Consider the following 21,743-nt stretch of genomic DNA (forward strand, 5'->3'; position numbering starts at 1 on the left):
GTAGTGGTTGCCAGCATCTATAATGTCTCGATCAGTTTGTCGGCTAGTTTATAGTAAGCGACGAGTGATCAAGTTAAACGAAAAACGATTAAAGTTTTTTCTTTAAGAAAGTGCAAATTTAATCTGCTGCATCATCCTGGAGACCTGCTGTTATGCAACAGGAGCAATTTTTGTGACCCATTTCAAGCTAAGATTAAGCAATTTTGGATTGTGACTTTGAGTCGTTGCACAGGATTTTTCCAAGCTTTTAACGGTTCAGTTCATCCCGGTCTTTTTGGAGGAGAAAGTTGTTGGACTTCTTGTATTGTCGCCATATATCAGGTCATCGTCAGAGGGAGACTAGGCCTTTCATATCATGAGGTGATCTGTATAGCCGGCAGTCCTTGATGTGGGCTGCAATTCACCACACTCACAGGCAGCACTCTATGCCAAGCCCCAACGCAACATGTCTGCACCATATCGTGTAACACCAGTGAACAAACAGTTACGCCTTGATGAGGCAAGTCTAGAGAGGCCATGGCCCAACTGGTTTTCAGACGGAGATCCGAATACCTGACCATTCACACCACGCCTCGTGGCACCACTGTTTTTTTAGGGCGTCCATCAGAAGGTCGTGTGCAACGCGTACTAAGTTTTCGGACTGATAGTCATAATAATGAGTTGATCTTTTAGAAAGCTGTTAAGCGTTTTCCGTCTAGGAGACTGGAGTTTTCGTTTAGGAGACTGCTTAGCGTTTTCCGTCATATCCGATGTCAATTTTCTTTTGGTTCCGCTCGGAGCAGAAGAAAAGTTTCGAGAACATTTGACGTCATCACGTTCATCATTCCCGTTGCTTGCTTGTGTAGATGTGCACCTCATCAAGTTGACTTGGACGAAGGAAGGTCATCCCGGCTGCAACAGTCCAAACAGAAGATCAAAAACTATGTCAACAGTGGTTAAAGGCATCAGTCTACGCGCAAAAACACTTCAATTGAAAGTAAACGTCACACCCCAAGCCTCAGTAGCTTATGGTTGAATTGCTCAGTCCTGGGATCTAAATTGTAAAATCTTTCCACCAGATAAAAAAGCTGTAACCCTGAAGGTTGCAGTGTAACCAACAACTTAAGGACAAAATATCATATGACATCGGTTTTTGCTTTTTCACCTCACATAGGTGTTGCGGTTCTGGGGGAGAAAGTATATGATATGCAAGAAGCCGATTACACTCCATTCACAGAGAGAGGATATCTTCTTTGTAAAAATATTCACAAAATAAATAGCGCAGTCTATAAAGTTCCAGCTGACCTTGTATCTACTGTATATTGTGGCGGCTTGGTGGGGATTTCCCTTCTGTCTCATCGGTTGCACGTGAGTTGAAATGCGAGGCTTGTTTGGCCAGTTCAACAGGCTCGGTAGGAAATCTATTTCTACCAGCAAAGTTTTCGCTGGAAAACTCATTATTACCAACTGTAGCCACAGATTGGCCAGCGGGAAAAGCTTTCAAAGAGTGATCACTAATTGGCATCTATAAAAAAAATAATGTGCAATTAGCGGAAGCAGATAAGTTTTTTGGTGCATTTTTGTCCAGTAGCCTAAGCCTAATTTAGAAGCCTTACCACCGTACCTGCATTGTTGTAAGATTCACTTCACTTCCATGCAAGCTTTGACTTCGTCTGGTTTCGTCTCTTCCACCAATTGATGAGTTTCTGAAAAAGCAATAGGATAAACTTATTTAAATGTTATCATCGAAAAGTTCCACAAACTAGCATATGGTTTGAATACTATCCCTAGGCTTGAATCATGGACCGAGGTTTTCAGTTTGGGAAGTTTCGACATTATTGTAGGCAAAAACCATCGGCTACCTTATAACAGGTTTCCCAAACTTTTTTGGGCCACGGACCACTATTTGTGAATTTGTTTATTCGCGGACCCCCAATACAAAGGTAAAAATAAATAAAACCAAATTTTATATATTAAAAAAAACTGACAACATCAATGGGACGGATGGGATTGCATACGTCATCAATTCTCGGAGTTATTTGTGAAAGGAAAACTCGTAAGTCAGGGTCCACGGAAAGTCTGGACCTGTATTTTGTCTTCATGTTGGTAAGAGCTGAAAATGCTGTCTCACACATGTAGGTCATCAAAAAGGCAATCAAATTTTAGTTGCCTTTTGAGATAGCAATGGGTATTCCTCCACAACACTCAACCAGAAAGATGCAATAGCTGTTTGATTGAAACTAAGCATTAAAGTTCGACCAGATGATAATTCGGCTAATTCTTCTTCTACGCGTCCTGACAGATTAGTCTTTGTAACAACAAAAGGGTTTAAAATCTAGTCAAAATTCTCATATGTCTCTTTTAAAAAGTACTTTTTGAAATGTGCAGAAAGCAATTCCAAATGTTGTGTAATGTCAGAGAAAATTAACTCTGTATTAATTAAGGGTTTGTTGGTACTGTAATGTAGTCACACAGAACAGGAAACATATCCACAACCTTATCATTTATCCTTGTTTTCCATATGTTGAGTTTCTTTATGAACGCTGTTATTTTGTTTTGAGTAAGTAAAATGTTCGCATCTCTTCCCTGAAATGACAAGTTTGTGCAAAGGTATGTTTATGCCTGCCAGGTATGCAAGTTTCCCAAGCCAAATTTCATCGGCTACTAGTGAAACCGAGTCAGCATTGTGCGCTTGCAGGAAAACTAAAAGCTCCTGTCGCAGTTCAAATACGCCTTCTACAAGTTTTACTAGTAGTCCAGTTTTAATCCGGTGATGTCCCCGTTACCGAGGGTGGCCGGATTCACCTCCAAGTGCCGCAATCGCCTTCACACCCTGCCTCCACATCAATCTGTCTAACGCAGGGGTCGGCAAACTGCGGCCCGCGGGCCAAATGCGGCCCGCGGACAAACTTTTTGCGGCCCTCGAACGATCTTACTTTTAGTGCATAAACTAAAGTTTCATCATTATGTACGCATGAATTTATTTTATGTCATAACAATGTCTACTTTTGTTAAAATAATCAACTTTGTTTTGGCAAGAGGCCTTAACCACAGCCAATTCAAAAGTTTATTTGAAGAGATGAATGCTGTGCATCAAGATCTGGTGTATTTTTGCGAGGTTATATGGCTAAGTCGCAGTGCTATGTTACAACGGTTATATGATTTGCGAAACGAAATAGTGACTTTCTTGAAACAAAAGAATGCAGGTTTCGGCATTGATGAACTTAGTGATCCTGATTGGTTAACAGATTTAGCCTTTCTCAATGATTTCACTTCTCATATGAACAAGCCAAACTTACAACTACAAGGAAAGGAGCAATTTATTAATCAGATGTATGATCATATTACTGCCTTCGTACACAAGCTACGTCTTTGGGAAACTCAATTAATCAATTCCAACTTTGCTCATTTTCCCAATTTTGGCCTTTGTAAACCTTCCAACCCTGATAAGTAGCCTACATATCACTTATCGTTTCCACTAAAAGTAACTTTGAATCTCGATTTTGCAATTTGAAAAATCAAAAAAACAGATTCGATGTATTTGCCTTCCATTTTCAATGGATGTCAATGCTGTGCCACATGAGATGCAAATGGAAATAATTGAACTTCAATCATCCAACATATTGAAGGCCAAATACGATTCAGTTCCAATTGCCAACTTTTATAAAGAATATGTCCAGAAATCCACCTATCTTCATCTGTATGACAATGCAAAACGTGTAATGTGCATGTTTGGAAGCACATATTGCTGTAAGCAGCTTTTTTCAAAAATGAATTACGCAAAGAATAAACTTCGCACTCGCCTGTCAGATCGTCATTTGAATGACGTAGGCTACAGTAGAACTCGGTTAATCCGGATTCGGTTAATCCGGATCTTCGCCTAATCCGGATGAAACTGGAAGTACGAGTCAGGTTTGATAGAACCGTCATCGGTTAATCCGGATCTTCGCCTAATCCGGATGGAATCGCCGGTTAAATCGAATCCGGATTAACCGAGTTCTACTGTATTGCAAATATCATCAACAAAGTTGCCAGTTGATTTAAACACCTTGGCCATGACACAGAAACAACATCATCCTTCACATTGATAAACGATAAGTAAATAAAAGCAATGCATTGCATTTTAATACGTGTTTGATAATAAATATGAAACGGCAACAAACACGTCTCATAGTGCAACAGACACAGGAATAGGAGTTGCAGGTGCGCCATGATTTTAAGGATGATGTGGCGATTGTTTATAAGTTGAAATTTATGCGGCCCGCACGTTACCGGAAGTTTGTAGATTTGGCCCAGTAGTACAGAAAGTTTGCCGACCCCTGGTCTAACGCGTCCTCTCTTGTCAAGCCCACCTTGCTGCTTTCCTCCTCAACTTGCCTTTTCCTCGTTTTCTCGGGTCTTCCTTGTTTTCTACGACCCTCCACCTGCAACTCCAGCGATCTTCTCAAAACATCATCTTCATTCCTTCTCAAAACATGCCCATACCACCTCACACCAACCAGTTAAATGAGAATGTTGAATACGAGAATTTTTCGAGAACAACTTTTTAACTGCTACGAAGGTGCAACAAGTAAAATTTACAATACTGGATAGCAAAAGCTTTCGAAATCATTTAAGTTGTAAAGAACTGTGGCAATTATCTTTGACAGGATACGTAGCCTACTGTACAACGTATATGTGTGACTTTTTAATTTGTAGTCATATCGCCACAGACCACCTGTGTAGCCGTCGCGGACCACCAGTGGTCTGCGGACCACAGTTTGGGAAACCCTGCCTTATAATATACAATTCGGATAGAGAAGTAACTTTTTTAAACCATAAACAGACGTAACTCAGCAACAACACTACACTTGTTTTTTTAATGTTAAGTGTAGTGTTATTGCTGAGTTATGTCTGTATAGGCCTACCTTATAATATCTTACTCAATTCAATGTGCGCCATTTTTTTCTTTCAATTTTCCGATGACGCCATATAGGCCTACAGTATATAACGTCCAAACTTAAGCCAAGTGGTGAGAGCCTTCGAAAAGGCGCCGGATTGACAGCGCTAAAAATAGGCAACTGTGTTTTTTTGCAACACACCTAAAGGCATGCATAAAAGTGGACAAAAAAATTGGCTTCTTTGCCTATCCACCCACAATCTAAATCTCCAACCATCCGGCATAAACTGGATACGACGAAAGAATCTACAGTAGCCTATTTAACAAAATATGAAGGTTCAAAACAACCTTCCTTCAATGACATCTTCAAAAGGTAGGGGCCGGCTGGATTAAAACATGAGCAATGGAAACGTAAAGGCTTACCCTGAAAATTTTTGAGATCTTCTTTTCTGGTATTCATGCTCGTTTACAGTCCAAACCGCGCCCTTGACGTTTTCCACTCTCACGAAGCACTTGTGCAAGCTCAGATTGTGTCGCACTGCGTTCTAATTACAATATCCTTCATTTATCTTCAGTTTTTTTCAATACCTTTTTGCGTTCAAATATTGTCGCTTGGCCACTTTTCTATAAACGTTTTAGGCTATCGTAAGCTCAGCAATGTACCTGTTTAATCATCATACTTCACATCAAATACTATAATTTCGAAATATTCTGGTGTAAACCATAGACACGAGCAAGGTCCAGTTGCAGCTTATGTTAACTGACACAGAACATCGCACAAAATGTTGAAAAAACACATTCGAGATTTAACTCTCACCTTCCAGGTCGGAGCATTTCGGCGAAAATAAGCAAATTTTCTTTGAAACCAGTTGTAGATCTCGTTAAGGGTCAGTTGGCCTTCTGCTGCTTCGACGATAGCCTAATATGTCAATACATAGCCTAACATTAACTAGGTCAGCGTTGATTAGTTTATTTTACAAAATTACAGATTTCTTTGCTTCAGGGCAAGTACCCGATAAGCCTAGCCCATATAAGTTACTTTTTTAATTCAAAGTCAGGTGAGTGTGAAACATATTAGGTTATCATCTGGGTAATCAAATAAATATTTCTATCTAAAGGGCATTTCACCCCCACTATACAAACGCAAAATTATTTTTAGAAATTTCCGATCAAGCAAAAATTTTAGAAACAATGTCCGACATGATCTACCTGTCTAATGAGTGAAGCGTAAGTAAACGGGGGTCTCACATCCTCATTTCTGTAGAATTCTTGATTGTGGGATAAATCTGAAATCATAAAGCTGTTTGCAAACCCCATAATCTCAAACATGACATTCTCAAAGCTACAGGTTTGTCCTGCTTTTGATTGGATTTAACGGTTTTAAGACAATACAAAATTACAAATATGAGGTACGTACAAATAGACCTAATAATGATGCAAAATGTTTTTTTTTTACAGTGGTGGTGTTTAATTCTTCAAAAGCTTGGTTAAAGCATAACCCACAGTAACCCAAAACCCAATATAACCCAACACTTTTTGCATGTTTGGTATAAGCTATCTAAATCACTCGATTGCAGCGAGTGTTACAGCTTTGCAATTTTTCCGCCTGCTTTCTGGAGAAAGGGTGTGAATTGAACGTGTCGAGTTTATGGGTTTGAAAAGCAATTGCACAACCTTTCTAAACGTAGCCTACGTTCAAAAACGAAAAGCATATCAGTAGGCAGTAGCCCACCTGTTGATAAGGTAAGTTTCCGATGTTTTACTGTATAATCATAAGAGCTAAACCTTTTTTATGGCTATTCAATTGTTATAACCAAGTTGAAAGTTTCACCATACCCAGCTAACATTGGTTGTTTTTTCATTCATCCAAAGTTTGCAGACATTGAATAAATATTAAAAATAATTGGACTTGTTATCTGGGTAGTGTTGGTAAAAGTTGCGAAATTAATCTGCTGCTATTTTTTAATGGCAATTTCTTTACGAACCCGAGGATATCGGAGTAATGGCGGAATGTCTTCGTTTTGCTGCCTGCACCCCTTGTTTTGATCTCAATGAAATATTGGTAGATGATAGAAAGGACGGAAAAAGCGGAGAAGATGTGGGAGGAAAGAGAGGAAATCCGGAAGCTTGTTCTCCAGAGTTAGGACTGGATGGGAGACTTTGATTGCTGAAACGACGAGAAGAGGGAGTTGTTGAGTTTGAAGATTGGAAAGGAAACGACAGCCCCAAATATCCATTTGTTAGAGAAATCTAAATAACAAATAATGTTTGTTATTAGCCTATAGGCTAATGGTGATATCACATAATACGAATGACCAAGGAAGTCTTATAAAGGGGCAATCAAGCAGTGGATATTAACAAGCCTTTTGCCAGGCATTTTTAAACGAGAGTGCCAAAAGCCAAATGCCTGGATCTTTTGAACAGAATGACTTTCAAAGTTCTCTCTTAATATTCCTCATTAGCATTCAATTATTATTGTTGGTTCTAAAAAGATTCAAAATGCAATCCAGGGGGTTCTTTGATCCTCAAACTACTCTGGTTATGGGCCTGGCACTGGACTTAACTTATTATCGCTACCTTGAAATGGCCTACATCTACTTAGCCAATGTGGAATATCAAACAAGAACGACATCCAGCTACATTTTTTTCATCTTTTGGCCCGTTGGGGTATCCAGCCCACATTTACCCAACTCACGAGCGGGAATAGCTTTTCATCAACTAGGCCCAGGAGCAGTCACTCTCTTGTGTTATGTATTTAATTTTAGCAAACAAAATCAAGTAACAACACTACATCGCCACGAGGCAAGAGGAAATACGTCAACCTTTTGATTACACATCCAACGCCGCCAAATATCTGAAAATATATTTTCGCTGCAACCGCTAAAAGCATATTAGGCCTACAACTGATATGGTTCATTTACGTATGCTAAACTTCTCCACCTGAGGCGAGGTTGACTCCGGGACAGACAATTCCATCTTCGTATCGTTGGTTAAAGCAAGATGTGGCTTCACGCGTAATCTTTTTTCATTTCCCTCTGTGCTTAAATGAGCGATCATTGCTTCAAGTATTTGTTTTTCCTGGTAAAGCTGAAAGTACGAAAGTATAATAGCCTATTGCATGATAGCAAGTGCACCGCATTTCAAGAGCAGAGTTCCATTCAATACAGCTACAGAACATTTTGTAGCTGTAGGCCTACTGTCAAAGCTCGCGAACGGGCTGCGGTGGTCTATTTCTCCTAAAAGAATCTTTTTCAGGCGAGTCTGTCGTATTTAGGCTTACACCCGGTGTTTGAAATTTTAGATTAAGTGGACGGGAAGGCAAGGAAGCCAATTTTCGTGTCCACCTTTTTCAGGTGAAGAGATTTTAATGAAAGGTCAAACATTCATCTTATATCACAATGTAGATTTTAACGACCTGTTTTAGCCTGATGCTGCGAGTTCGCTGTGGTAATAGCGGATTGCAACAGCTTTCAGAACACAGTTTTCTAGTAATGTGCTATGACGAGGGAACTATGTTCCGAAAGCAAGTGCAGTCCGCTATCACCACGGCGAACTCGCAGCACCTGGCTAAAACAGGTCGTTAAAATTTATATTATAAAGTAAGCAACGATCGTGCTGCTAAAAGCGAAACTCAATCAATTCATCTTATAGTCTACTAGCAAATATGTTAAGGTAGCTTTTATGACCATACCAATGTCAGTGAGGCTCGCATAATAACCAGAAATTTTTGTTAGCAACAGATTGTAGAAGAAAGTTTTGGTTTCATTTGAATTGGAGCTATGAAATCAAGAAACTAATAAAAAAATGTGCAACATCAATCACCATCTAAAAGCAGAAAGCAACACTTCACCTGGCAACATAACTTCCATTTCAAAACTAAATTGTCTCCAAGCACAATATTTTGCAAAGAAAATTTCTCTCCTTTGCAAAGACAAGACAAGAATAACTGTTAAACTGGCAGTGACAAGACGATGTACAAATAAATGGGCTACGAATCGACTGCTTTTTGCGGCATGACACACAAATTAATTTCAAAAGCATCCGTTCAGTCGCAGGTACGGTTTCCGTTTGTTTGTTTTCGTTATTGTGTTGAGTCTGGCTTGCTGATTTTAAAATAATATTCACGTAGGTTGTCGTTTGCAATGTAGCCTATGTCCGTCCCGATAGCTCGGTTGGTTAGCGCGTGACTTCTGAAACGAAAAAGCTTCATCAAGCGGCGCTGGTTCGACTTTCGGGGTGTGCGCTTGAGCAAAGCATTTGAGCATTGCTCCAATTCAGCGGCAACTAGTGGTTGGACTAAAATTAAAGACAACAACAGTTTCACAAGCGAACACTTCATTAAGTCAATCTCGGTAACCGAGCCTGCGTCAGTATTTCAAAGTCTTTACAAGTTTGCGAAACTGCCAGGATTAAGCTCTCAAAGAAGCTTTCTAAGTCCACGGATAAACATTCCCGCAATTAGTCAATGCAGTTATAAAGGAATCAGGCTTTGAATCAAAAGTGGAAAGAGGCAATTTTCTTTATAGAATTAGCCATATGTGAACAAAAGTAGGTGAATATGACCGAAAACTCTTATTCCATGTGATTGGCCAACAATTAACATCAAGACCGGTCAAGTTTGCAGACGGCAAATCAGCTTTTTATATTAATTTAACGGTTTCAGACCTTGCATCAATGTAAACAAAAATTTTCTGACTGGGTTGTTTAAACTGTTGTTTGCTTGTTTTCTTAAAGGGGTATTAAAGGAAAAACCTGACTTGGCGATTTTCCACGTTCTTTGTGTTTAACATGCTACCATAAAACGATTTTCAATAAAATTTTGCCCCATTGCGGTCTGACCACCATTGCGCGCGTGCTTTTGTCAGAGCTTTCAAAAGGAGATTGGCCTGAGCAACGAAGCGTGCGACTGTAAAGAACGTCATAAAGTCTACGTCATAAAGTCTAGCAATCAACCGATCACGCAATAATTGTTACTGCGGGCGATTTGACTGTAGGCTATGTATGTATGTACATCAAAACAGCACATTTCAACATCAAAACAGCAGACAGTTTGCTCAAAACATCAGATGTGGTAACGTGGCTTTTGTTATTGCTGGACTTTATGACGTATTCTTGAGCTGTGTTTGCACGTTTTGGTCATTTTGAAAAAAATGAAAATAAATGAAACACTGGACTTTGGGCCTTGCCAGCGCCATTGAAAACAAATTTTTTTGGGTAATTGTTTTTGAAATGAATTCTTGAATGTTCAGTTTACTCATTTTAATGCTTAATTCCGGTTTGAAATTTTCCTTTAGTAGCTATGCCTTTAAACACACCTCGAAAGCTTGATATTGGAACGTTATGGTTTAGGTTGTAATGACAGCTTAAAATATAATTTTAATCCGGTTGTAAGAACACACAAACAACCGCAATTCATACAAACAAGAGAAAAACACTCCTAACGAACTATAAACGCCACATATGTCGCCACATTCAGGTCAACTGAATACTTTTGGTGTCATCTTAACGGTTACTTTTAGCTCTATGACGTCGTTAAGCTGGATGAGAAGGATTTGATATTTTTGGATTGCATTTTGAAACACGGTTTAGTTAGTTAGAATTAGACAAATGTGTTCAAAAACAGTAAAATTTGTAAGCCTGAATCTCAACTTGCCAAAAAAAAAATCTTTCACAGATGAATTAACTCATCTACAAGAGATCCTCAGTGTTGTACATTAAACGTATCTTCTTAATTTCTTGGAGATTGAATAAAAAATCTTGATAACTTCAAATCGTGTCGACCACACGATTTAAATGAAGAATATTGGAAGCTATAGCGGCCATAGAGGTCTTTGAAAAAAATTTATTCGAATTAAACACTTTTCATTAAAACGACTTAATTTGTATCGAAACTAAGCGAAAAGATTTTTACGTCAAAGCATAATAATAATTATTATAGTACAAGTGTTTTCCTTTGAAAAGTACATTTGTGTCAGTCTTTCCATGCTTATGTTTAAATTGAAGAGGCTACAAGGATGGCGATCACGTACCTGCTTCTCCAATTGCTCTACGACTTGCATTTGCACTCGACATTGGGTTGTGGTCTTGTCGTTTAAAGAATGGAAAGTCTCTATGTGTCTAAAATAAATACTATTATGATACTATATATAGTAGACTACTTGTTCACAACATAAAATCAGTAACAAAACTTGAATAAATTCTAATCGATTTCTATAAGAAAAAAGGACAAGCTAATGGCTTAGCCCTAATGGTAAAGCAGAAAGTCTTTTGACAGGTTTCGGCTTTACACACGTTTTTTTTTTTTTTTTTTTTTGTTAAAAACCGCTTTTTATCAACTAGAGTAAATCATCATCACAAATGCTTTCGTATACTGCCAACACAAGACACAAGGGACGGTTTATTTTGTAGAAACAAGCCAAAACTTACACAGAAAATGCGGATGCATCGGTACACTTCTTGCTACATCCAGGCCACTGACACACACCGTCACTATAAAGAGGTTGGAAACCATTGAGTGAATCAGATTGGGTGGTGTTATCTCCAAAAAAATGTTGAGTTGTTGTCCTTAAAACATAAAAGTTTAAACACAATATTTTATGGGCATTTGCAGGGACAGTGGAATAAATAATAGCGGTAAACAATAGCTCCTTGTAGCCAACTACTGCGTGCTCGTTCTTTTGATTGGGTAAAACTTTGTTCAGTTAGTATCATGGTTAGTATGCATTCAGCCATTCAGTTCTCATCTGAATGCTTTAGAAAACATAGCTATGCAAAGTCTAATAGTATGAATTGCCTGTTACTTATTCATTTTTATGCATTTCGGCATAGAACATCTGGTCTTGTAAACTAAAAGATGTCAAATCGAATAACGAGGGTTCAACACTTAGTGTGCTTAATCAAGCAATGCAGTTAAAGAATAGTGCCGCATGCAATCGCATCTTAAAAACGAAGTAATTTACAGTCAACCACAGTTTAGTACAGGAAAAAAAAACGTGTGCGACCGTGTTAGCATCAACGGTTTAAATTAAGTCCTTTCAAGTGTGGAAAACTGTAAAGCACTTAGATTTTCAAAGAGGCTTTCAAAGGGCTGTTACTGTATGGTCTAACATAAACTTTTTTTCAATGAACAAATAAATGATCAAGCAATCAATTCGTCGCCGCCACTGCCTAAGGATGGTAAAAAGCAGAGCCCTCGACCCCTGGAGTGGCGAAGAAGGTTCAAACCAAAAAGATCACATTTAAACCTTTACCTGCTTCCTTCGCATTCACTGCTCACGGAATCTCGACTGTTCATATCGGAGCGGTCGTGCGCAGGCGTTGTCTGATTTGTAGACGTCACTGAATTACCACTGTCGTTAGTAACAGCAAGGCCAACGTCTTTACCGCTAGACGACTCGCTAGCGTGTTTAAGCCATTGCTTTGGACCGGAGAAGGATGCTTCCGCTGAATGCAAGATACAAACAAAAGGAAATAACAACTGGGGAAGGGGAAATTGTAGCAGAAATTCACAAGTAGCTTGTAGCTTGGACTGAGCTTTGCAAAAACGGAAAAGAAAATAACCAGATTTTCTTGCCATTTCGAAGTAATAATTTCTACAAATCATTAGGCTACTTTTGCGTTTCCAGCCCTTTATTTTTAAACAAAATCTTTGTTCATCTAAATTCTGTAAATTTTATCCAAACCTGTATCTACAAATGTAGATTGCATTTAAAAACAAAATAACTTCAAAGTGAAGAAATTGTTTTGTAAAGTGAGAAAAACTTGACTAGCATCACAAACGATCGATCAAGAGTGCATTGAACTAACTCGGTAAGCATAGCTTAATTTCAGGAGCTGGATTCAAAACGTTGGATGCGATAACTAAAATTTCAGATATTGCAACAATTTTTAAATCGAGTTTTAAATGTTCAGTTTTACATGTTGCGTCGACATATTGCATAAATTGCTCTCTGCTGATTGGCTGCAATTGCGCACCTGGTTGAGCACAATTCTTCTGGCAGCTTTGTGCCATTGCAACTGCAGCTGCAAGACCTCTTTGTTGCAAAGATGTTGCAGCTAAGTGTTGTTGTTGCATGTGTTGCAATTGCAGGAGTTGCTGGATTGCTAGCTGCCGCCGGATATCTTCATGATCTTGTGTATGCTTCGAGATATCGTTGCCTAGCAACTTGTCAGAGACATCAACACTACTTTCATCACTCCTTGGGAGAATCAAACTTCTTTTCTGCTGTTGTTCTGTAGCAGTAGCAAGCTGAACAAAGAGAAAAGATTGAGTAGCTTTATCAAAATTAATAATAACGTAGTTATTGTTTCACTGAAAATAAAAGCCAGAGTAACATTAAGGGGCGGGGGATTTTTGCATGTCTTAAACTACCCCCTCTTCCTGCTAGGATTGCTTCAAGAAATTCTTCAAAACGAAGTGGTTTGAATTTAGCATAATGTTGAAATATCGTTTTAAAAATTTTAATTTTAAATCAGTGGAAATACCATCAACACATTTTTGCATAAGATTTATGTCATCAATCATGTACGTATCTAGAGGAAGAGATGTCCGTTGTTTGTGAACAAATCTTTGCACAAACGATTTTTGTAAACTTAAAAGTAAATAAAGGGCGTTCGTTTTTATCTACTCGTGTTACAAGTAGAATTTACAAGAAGGTATTCCAACATGTTGGCGACACAAAACACGTTGCATCTTACTTAACCTGCCAATTTATTAAAAAACAACTTATGAAAAAAAAGGTTTATGTTAGAAATTTCATTGAAACGAGGTTTCATCGAAGAAGAACAACCTACAGTTATGGGGATGGGGTTAGTTTTATGTTGTTTTCTTTGTGGAATTTACACAAAATACTGTTTCAATGAACGTCCGGTGTTCTTTCGACAAATTTTAATCTGGTTAGCTTATTATTGTTCTATAAACTTTCGTTCCATCCCTGTACATACTTAATGGAAAATGCAAATACCTTTTTGAAAATAACCAAAATTCTTACAAGCCAAAAACAACAAGAGAGATACATATTTTCTATAATTTCCAAAAAATCTCTGAACAGTCACAACAGTTCAATGTACTTTTGGTAAATGATAAACGAGCGGTTTGAAATTCAACTCTTCGTGTAACGAGCTATAGACAGTTAATTTTGAATCGAAAAAGTCTGGTGTAAAGTTGCTTTGCTGCCACCAAACGTCAAGAAATATTTTGAAAACAAACAAATGAAGTTTTGACAAGATTGTCTGTCTCGATGCAAATGAGGTCGTTAAAATTAGCGCCGAAGTAGCTTTATGCGACCTGTTACAAGCAAATTCTAATCAGTACACCCCTTCCTCAAAGTGCTCACAAAACATCTTTTATTTACATTTGGAGCTTGTTTTAGTTGCTAAAAGTTCATGTCGGTTTCTCATAAGTTTAGCTTCATCAGACGACAAGGGGAAAAAGTTTGAAAAGCAATTAGAGCAGTCATCCACACAAGTGTAAGTATTTTTTTAAACCTGAAAATACAAATACAAACATGACATTTAACATGTTGGAATGTCACCACAATGTGAAAGTCGTTTGGGAAAGGCGATTCTTTGCTGTGTTTTGATAAATTGCTTTGTTCAAAAGTATGGCAATACCCTCTTGTTGTTGGCTAGCTGTCATGTTCAAGTCATTTTTTTTTGTAAGATGCAAATTTTTGTTTATATTTATGTCAGCATGAAAATGATGGTGGGTAAACATAGAGCATGTTTAAACTGCTTTTGGAATCTGATTATAATTGAACTTTGTGTATGATACACACTTGTTTACATGTACTGAAATTGTGTTGAAACTTCGTGTGTTAAGCTGGTAGCTGAACTTGTTCAATATCATGAAGAGAAACTAGTTTGTGGAGAAGTTAATCTCCAAGTTCAACTCTAAATGCACTCGTTCGCGAGTGTGCGGTCTAAATCTATGCAAAACAAGCACAGACACAAAGATTTATGATGCTCATTTGTTTGTGCTCTGACGTATTTTCATGAAAATGCAAATAACTTGATCGAATAAATTGCAGAATTGATCTTAAAAAATTAAACCATCAATGGCTTATAAACTGTCTTCGTAAAATTGAAGTAATTTAAGGTTTATGCAATTTAAAATATGCTGTAACATTACCATACACTACAGTAATGGCTATAACCACTCGGACACCGTCGTTATGCTGCTGAGTAAAATATCTGTTCGATACTCATAACAAACAGCATGGACTTATACTTTGGAAACTCATTTGACCAATTGAAATATTTAAACCTTACGCAAAACCGGTTTTCTTATTTTCTTGGTCACTTAATCTAAATTTTTAAGTCCTCAACCAACAGACGTTTGGGGATCGACAAAGAGATGAAAAAGATCTGGAGCAACTTTTCATACCAGGATGGTTGAAAATCGTTTGTACTAAGTCAGAATTGTGATTTCTAAACGTACATGAATAAAAGCTATAAACAAGACCGGGTGAGGACCATCTCTGTGTAAAATCGGCCTTTTTGAGTTTAGCATGTGTTTCCTTTATTGTTTTGCTAACCCTTGTAGCCTGAGGCTGCATGCGATAAAAACATTGCCTAGATCAAAGATTGTCAAGCTGGGATACGCAAGAGAAAATTCATTTCACTAACACTGTGGCGATTTTTCAAAACAGTGATCAGCTGAGAACGTATTTTCCTGATTTGGACGACCCTTGATTATGATTGAAGTTGGTTTTAAAGTAATTAAAGGTTTTTAATCAAAATCAAGCCAGCAGCAAAGCGTAAAAATATCAAATTGGCAACTGACCCTTCTAATGTTGGCGGAACAACGGAGGTGTGCGTCCAGTAATGCACTGTCCCTAGGTTAACTACCTCTCTATTCTTCTTTTTGCGGTGACGGGTCATCACAGATTAAAGGGATTCTTAGAACAAACACTACGCCAACGCCAATGTAACTTATTCAGCGAAAGGGCGGATCTCCAAACAAAACCAAGTAGTTTATTTTGTTTGGCGACCAAGCATCCGACAATACTGAACTAGCGCATAAAGTAGTGATTTATTATTTGTTGTCTGGTGACATTATTTCCTTCATGTCAGTTTCTAATCATCCTTCGTGAGAAAAGGACTTTTCTGGGTAAAGTTTTAACGTTTCACAAACGTTTCGCTCACCATAGTAATGTACATCATCAAAGTCAACGATGTAAGCCAAGAATTAAAAAGTCAAAGAAAACGTTTTTATTTTATTGTTCGCCATTTCTTGTAGTATTTATCTTTAAAATCATACATTGTTTGCTGCCAAGATGTACATTCTTCGAAAAAACTTACAAGTCTTTCATTTCATGTTTCTCACCTGTACTTGGAACTCTTGAATGTGCTTTTGTTGCTGTCTGTAGATTTCTTGCATTTCAAGAGCTTGTTGCTGAAAAGAGCATCAATTTTTGACTACAATCAGGAAACAATAAGTACAGAAAACGCATTATTATTAATGTGTTTTGATTTTTTGTTGTTTTTGGTCTGTCATGCCAGGTAAGTTATCTTTACCAATGAGCTTATCAAACTGGCAAGAGAATAATATTGTGCAAAAGAAACTAACTGTACGAGGCTTGTTTCACTACATGACACGTCTTTTGTTTGATTTTATCTGTATCCTCGGACGAAAAAAGCTTCTTTGCGAGCTTAATCCTGGCAGTTTCCCATCCTTGTAGAGGCCATGAACTACTGCCGCAGGACGAGTTAACGAGATTGACAGGGTGAAGTTTTCCGATTGTTGAAGTGTTATTGCCGGGGAATTATTCCATTCACTAGGTGCCGCTGAATGGAGAGCAGTCCTGAAATGCGTTGCTCAAGCGCACACCCTGGGAGTCGAACCAGCGCCGCTTGATTTTGAGCCGGGCATGCAATCACTGAGCTAACCGTAAAATAACACTATTATTTGAAAATAATATAATTGAATATTTGCTCACCGACGCTAATGATACAACGAATTACGGAAAAGTAAGCATCCAAACCGCAACAATAACTTTATTCTTGAAGACGAAGAATTAATGTCTATCAAGAACTTTTTATTGTGCCAAAAGTCATCCGTGGTATATAGGAGATTTAAAGTAGAGGGGACGATTGGAGGAGACGGCAAGAAAAACGATCGTCTTGTACGCCTTCAAGCATCTTTTTTTCTATTTGACATCCACAGTTGCTTTCAATAGGCAGAGAAACTGACAAATCGTTATAGAAGGTCAAAACCCTTGCCGATAGTCAATGAAGATGGGGTCTGGCAGATAAATAGTTTTGGCACCCAAGCGCTGAAGATGGCTTCGAGACTGTAAGATTCCGATGAGAACATAATGATTACGGAAGTCTTTCCGTAAACATGACCTAACTAAATTAGCTATCTTTTTGTTCCGTTCACGGTATCTTGGTAATCTCAACAAAAATGCAGACACAAAAACAGTTGTTTTTACAATGCAGAGAAGATCCCATAACCTCCCTTTCTTCTCTATGGCATACCCAAACCACGTTATCTTCGTCTGTGATCATGAAAACTGCTGAGCACTTGACTTTTGGTGTTAAGTGTTTGTGATCTTCGCTTTAAATCCCGTTTTTTCAAACAGCCACTTACAATTTAGTAATAAGATAAAGTAAAGGTAGACACACCGCTTTGCAAATTTGAGCATATCTCGTAAATCTAACACCTTGGATTTGTTTTGCAGAATAAACATAATCGCAGCAACTTTTAGTAAAATTAGAATTGCTGGAGCCAGGTAAATTAATCTTAATCTAGAACACAAACAGTTTAACAACAGAAAATAACCACAACTCTTCACACATTGAATTTGCAAAGCCTAACTTTAATGATATCGAAATGCAACCAAACAAACTTTCAAATGTTTCAAAAATAGCTTTAATCAGCTAAAAATTTTGCTTTTATGCAATTGTTGCAAATGTTAAACTAAAAAAATTGTAGTAAAAAAAATCTAGCTTTTAATGGGTAAGAACCAAGTTAACTTAAGTTCTGAGACATCAAACTAACGCACTGGCTCAGATTTTTCAACTGTGTATCAATAGCGATAGTAAGTAGTGTACCCAATGCCTATTACAATTATTTTGTTCCAGAATACACTTTTTGCTCACTATATTAATAAAACAGTAGCCAAAACGAAATCAAGTAAGAACAATGTCGCTTTTGGACAATCCAAAATAAATAACTGATCAACGGACTAACACAAACAATTTTCAGCTCACTGATAGTCTAAACAAGCTCAGGATGTTGGAAGCCGCATTTTTTTCAGATTAACCCTTTTGATATTTTCTGCTCTTTGTTTTGGTTAAACGCAACTTCGATTTTGACAACAACTTAAAACCGAGCAAAACCATAACAAAAACAAAAAGTCAGCTAAACATCTACTCTCAGTAGGCTACAAGAAAGATCAATCTGTTTGAACCTTTGATTGGCGAGTAAATGACTACTTTTGGCTGGTTGGTTTTAAGTCTTTATCCTCGGACTGACAATGCCTTGATAGATTATTCCTGGTTGTTTCGCATACTTGTAGAGGCTCTTGACGCAGGGCCGGCTACCGAGATTGGCAAAGTGAAGTTTTCCGATTGTTGAAGTGTTCTTGCCAGAGAATTATTCCATTCACTAGGTGCCGCTGAATGGAGAGCAGTCCTGAAATGCGTTGTTCAAGCGCACACCCCTAGAGTCGAACTTGCGCCGCGTGATCTTGAGCCGAGCGCGTAACCACTGAGCTAACGGGGCTTTTGCTGCTGCCATATGTTTTGTTCGGTGGGAATGTTAAATATAAACTTTACTACAAGCACAGTAACGAAAGTAAGAATTGTGTTCTCATAGGAGTATTTCTATCCCTAACTTTGCGTTAAAATACATTTGAAAAAACCCAAAATATAAACATGCACAAAATGAGTTTGACTTTTTATGGTTTTAAGCTATTCCTTATTAGATTACAAATGGAAAGTACTCCCAACCAATATTTTTAAGATATTGATTCTTGGTATATATTCCGAGAGGATCGACGGGACAGCCAAAGCTATTAGTTGTAGAAGGTATGGTGGAAGGAACAAAAATGCAGGAGGAAATAAAGAACTCGGGGAGATGATGGCTGATAGGGGCTGCCAACAATGACTTGTTGAGTATTGAAAGGACGAAAAGAACAGAAGATTGTTACTTGTGAAAACAGATGACCTTCTGAAGTGTTGCCCATGGCACCACATTGGACAATGGAACATAGTAACCAAAAGATTATTTTGTGATTATTGTTTCACTCACCTGTTGTGGGGGCATGACGTAATGTGACTTATGGCTATAAAGTTGGTTTGGGGAAAGAACCTGTTGTGATAGCAACTGCTGGATCTGCGAAAAAGTGTGCAAAAATATATTTAGTAAAATACAGTAGTTTGGACACGAAAATGTTAATTCTGCAACAAAAATTGCATTAAAAAAATGATGTACAAAAATTTAAAAAAAATATGTGGCTTCAATATAGTTTGTGAAGTACACTCGCCAGTAAACCAATTTATCCAATAAAAAGTTAAGCATTACGGAATGCAAAGATCATTAATAGAAGGGAAAATAAATGGTTAAAAAAACAAAGGCAGACCAAAAATGATTTGGACAACAAACATCTCTAAATGGACAAAATTAAATTGTGAAAGTGCAGTACGAACAATTCATAAACGAAAAAATGACGCATTGTACTGTATCCAACCCTTAATACGAGGAACAAACATAATGATGATGATGATTAATGGTGTTGTTTAACCAGAGATCTTTAAACTGAGATCTCTCAAGCTCGAACCATTGCCACTTAATTTTGTCACACATTTGATAGCAAACTGACTGTAAAACTATTGCGTTAGGCAGTCAAACAATCATTTAAGACAAGAAGTAGTTTTCATAAGTTTCAGTTGAGCCTACTTGATTAGAAAATTCTACAGTGCTGTTTGTTAATGAGTTTGCAGCCATATCGTTGGGATTCCAGGGAGATTCGCTTTTCAAACTTTTTCCTTGATGGTGTTCTAGGTATGCTAACTGCATCGCCTGAAAACATACAATGTAATAAGCAAACGAGAGCCTTTTCAAGCCACCAATGTTACACTTAATAGCAGGCTGAGGAGTCGGAGAAAAATATACGACTCTTCGGTTTATAACTGATCGACTCCGACTCCGGACAGGCCAAAATCCCTCCAACTCCACAGCCCTGCTTAATAGTTTGTAGCATGTAACAATCACATCAAACAATCAAGCAATAATTGCAGTTTTAGATATATCAAAATTTGTGTTCTAAATCAATTGATTAACATCTACACACAATCTAACGTGACGTGTAGGCTACTGTGATGGTGTGGGTATTAATGCCACAAGAACATGAATACAAGTTACAACAATCGGAAACTTCACTCTACAAAACTCGGTGACGGGGCCTGCGTCAGTGGTTCAAAGCCTCCACAAATATAAAAAACCGCCAGGATTAAGCTCTCAAAGAAGCTTTCTTAGTTTGAGGATAAAGATTCAATCAATCAAAATCAACAGGATCGAAACACACGAAACACGTAACACAAATAGTGCTTCACTTCTGAGAGGTGAAGTACTTGTCATCACTCAACAAAACTTAAATTTGTACTCACAGTAACTTTATGCTGTAAAATTGTAACATAAAATGTTCTCACTTGTAGCAAACGGAGGTTTAGCGCAGTAGAGTACTGGGTGTTGTTTTTTGGAAGATCAGTGGATGGACTTTTTTCTTCCAAACAAAACCCTTTCTTTTGGGACAAAGATGACTGGTGGTTGTTATTGTTTATATTAAAATGAGAAATCTGCGAAGTGTTGTTTTCAGTGACAAATGAACCAGATAAGTTTTCTTCAGGAAACGACGATTTTTTTCGGTCCTTTCCGATAATAACCGACACCCCAGCTTGGGTAGATTTCGTAGTCGCTGAATTGGAACGATTCAAATCACCATCAGTGTGCTCAATTTTAATTCGCTTTGAAAACATAACATTACCATCGCAACAATTGTGCACTAAAAACAAAAGTTATTTCTAAACCTCAACAAGTCGTAATAGTTATTCATTATATTTCTCTTTTGTAAAACTGAATTATTTATTAAAGGTGGCCAAGCAGTTCAGGCACGTAGGGCCACGTAGCCACGGGGGCCTAAAGAGTAGTTGCCAACCAAAATTCAACAACCTTTAAAAAAAATTAAGCCTAATTTTTCCAATTAGCGTTTATTTGGAAGAAAACAATGGCTAAATAGTCTGCTGGCCATTAGCCCCACTTTCTCGATGCCATGCTTTGGCCTAAAATTACGACAAAGAAAAGGTCTGATTTTTTAACGCCAAGTTTAACCTTTCAGAAACAGCAATCTCTTGCATATCAGCTACACCTTTGGTTATCAACTGTGATTAAACGTAACTGCATGCGTTAATCCTCAAACGGCCATTCGAAGGCGTAATCTAAATCAAACAGCTCACTTCTCACTCACTAACCACAGCAAAGAAATTGATACTTTTTATATTGATTCAAGTCGACGTCGGCAGACGTTGAATCATTGTAAAAAGGTTTCATTTGGTTGGTGAGAAATGGTATGATGATAGTTAGGAGAAACGCCATATAATCACTTGTTACTGCACTAATGGGCTAGTTATAAAGCATTTCATCAAACCAGAATGTCTTGAGAAAAGCAACCTGCCAAACTCCGCACCTCTTTACGAGTTGACAAAGCAACCTTCTAGTTTGAGTGTTACTTATGCGGTGTTAACGGTTTGTTTGACAAAGGCAAAGCAGTAACACTATTGTTTATATTATTATTAGCGATTTAATGCTTGTAAGCAAACGCTTAACTCGACCTTGCTGAAACCCCACCAATCAATATGACGCCGGGTTGATCACCTTTGT

At 37.9% G+C, this 21,743-nt stretch overlaps 1 protein-coding gene across 1 annotated transcript; it reads right to left on the reverse strand.

Moving 5' to 3' along the window:
* Nucleotides 1–2: 2 nt before the first annotated feature.
* Nucleotides 3–20,842, reverse strand: LOC145788318 (uncharacterized). Its single transcript, XM_082600097.1, has 16 exons — nt 20,516–20,842; nt 19,764–19,886; nt 19,116–19,199; nt 16,185–16,253; nt 12,833–13,106; nt 12,109–12,301; nt 11,285–11,422; nt 10,888–10,975; nt 7,799–7,945; nt 6,844–7,108; nt 6,068–6,144; nt 5,676–5,777; nt 5,282–5,403; nt 1,604–1,685; nt 1,285–1,504; nt 3–891 (listed from the first exon to the last, which is right to left on the reverse strand). The coding sequence occupies exons 1-15, from the start codon at nt 20,840–20,842 to the stop codon at nt 1,292–1,294; spliced, it is 2,304 nt and encodes a 767-aa protein (XP_082456223.1). The 3' UTR covers nt 3–891; nt 1,285–1,291.
* Between the last annotated feature and the right edge of the window lie 901 nt (nt 20,843–21,743).

This window comes from Aplidium turbinatum, chromosome 2, assembly GCF_918807975.1.
Source record: "Aplidium turbinatum chromosome 2, kaAplTurb1.1, whole genome shotgun sequence".
Lineage (NCBI taxonomy): Eukaryota > Metazoa > Chordata > Ascidiacea > Aplousobranchia > Polyclinidae > Aplidium > Aplidium turbinatum.

Coding starts and splice junctions, on each gene's coding strand:
- LOC145788318 (XM_082600097.1), bottom strand. CDS start 20,842: ATGTTTTCAAAGCGAATTAAAATTGAGCACACTGATGGTGATTTGAAT. Junction 19,200..19,763: donor CTGTAGAATTTTCTAATCAA/GTAGGCTCAACT, acceptor ACTTTTTCGCAG/ATCCAGCAGTTGCTATCACA. Junction 11,423..12,108: donor AGTGAATGCGAAGGAAGCAG/GTAAAGGTTTAA, acceptor TTATGTTTTAAG/GACAACAACTCAACATTTTT.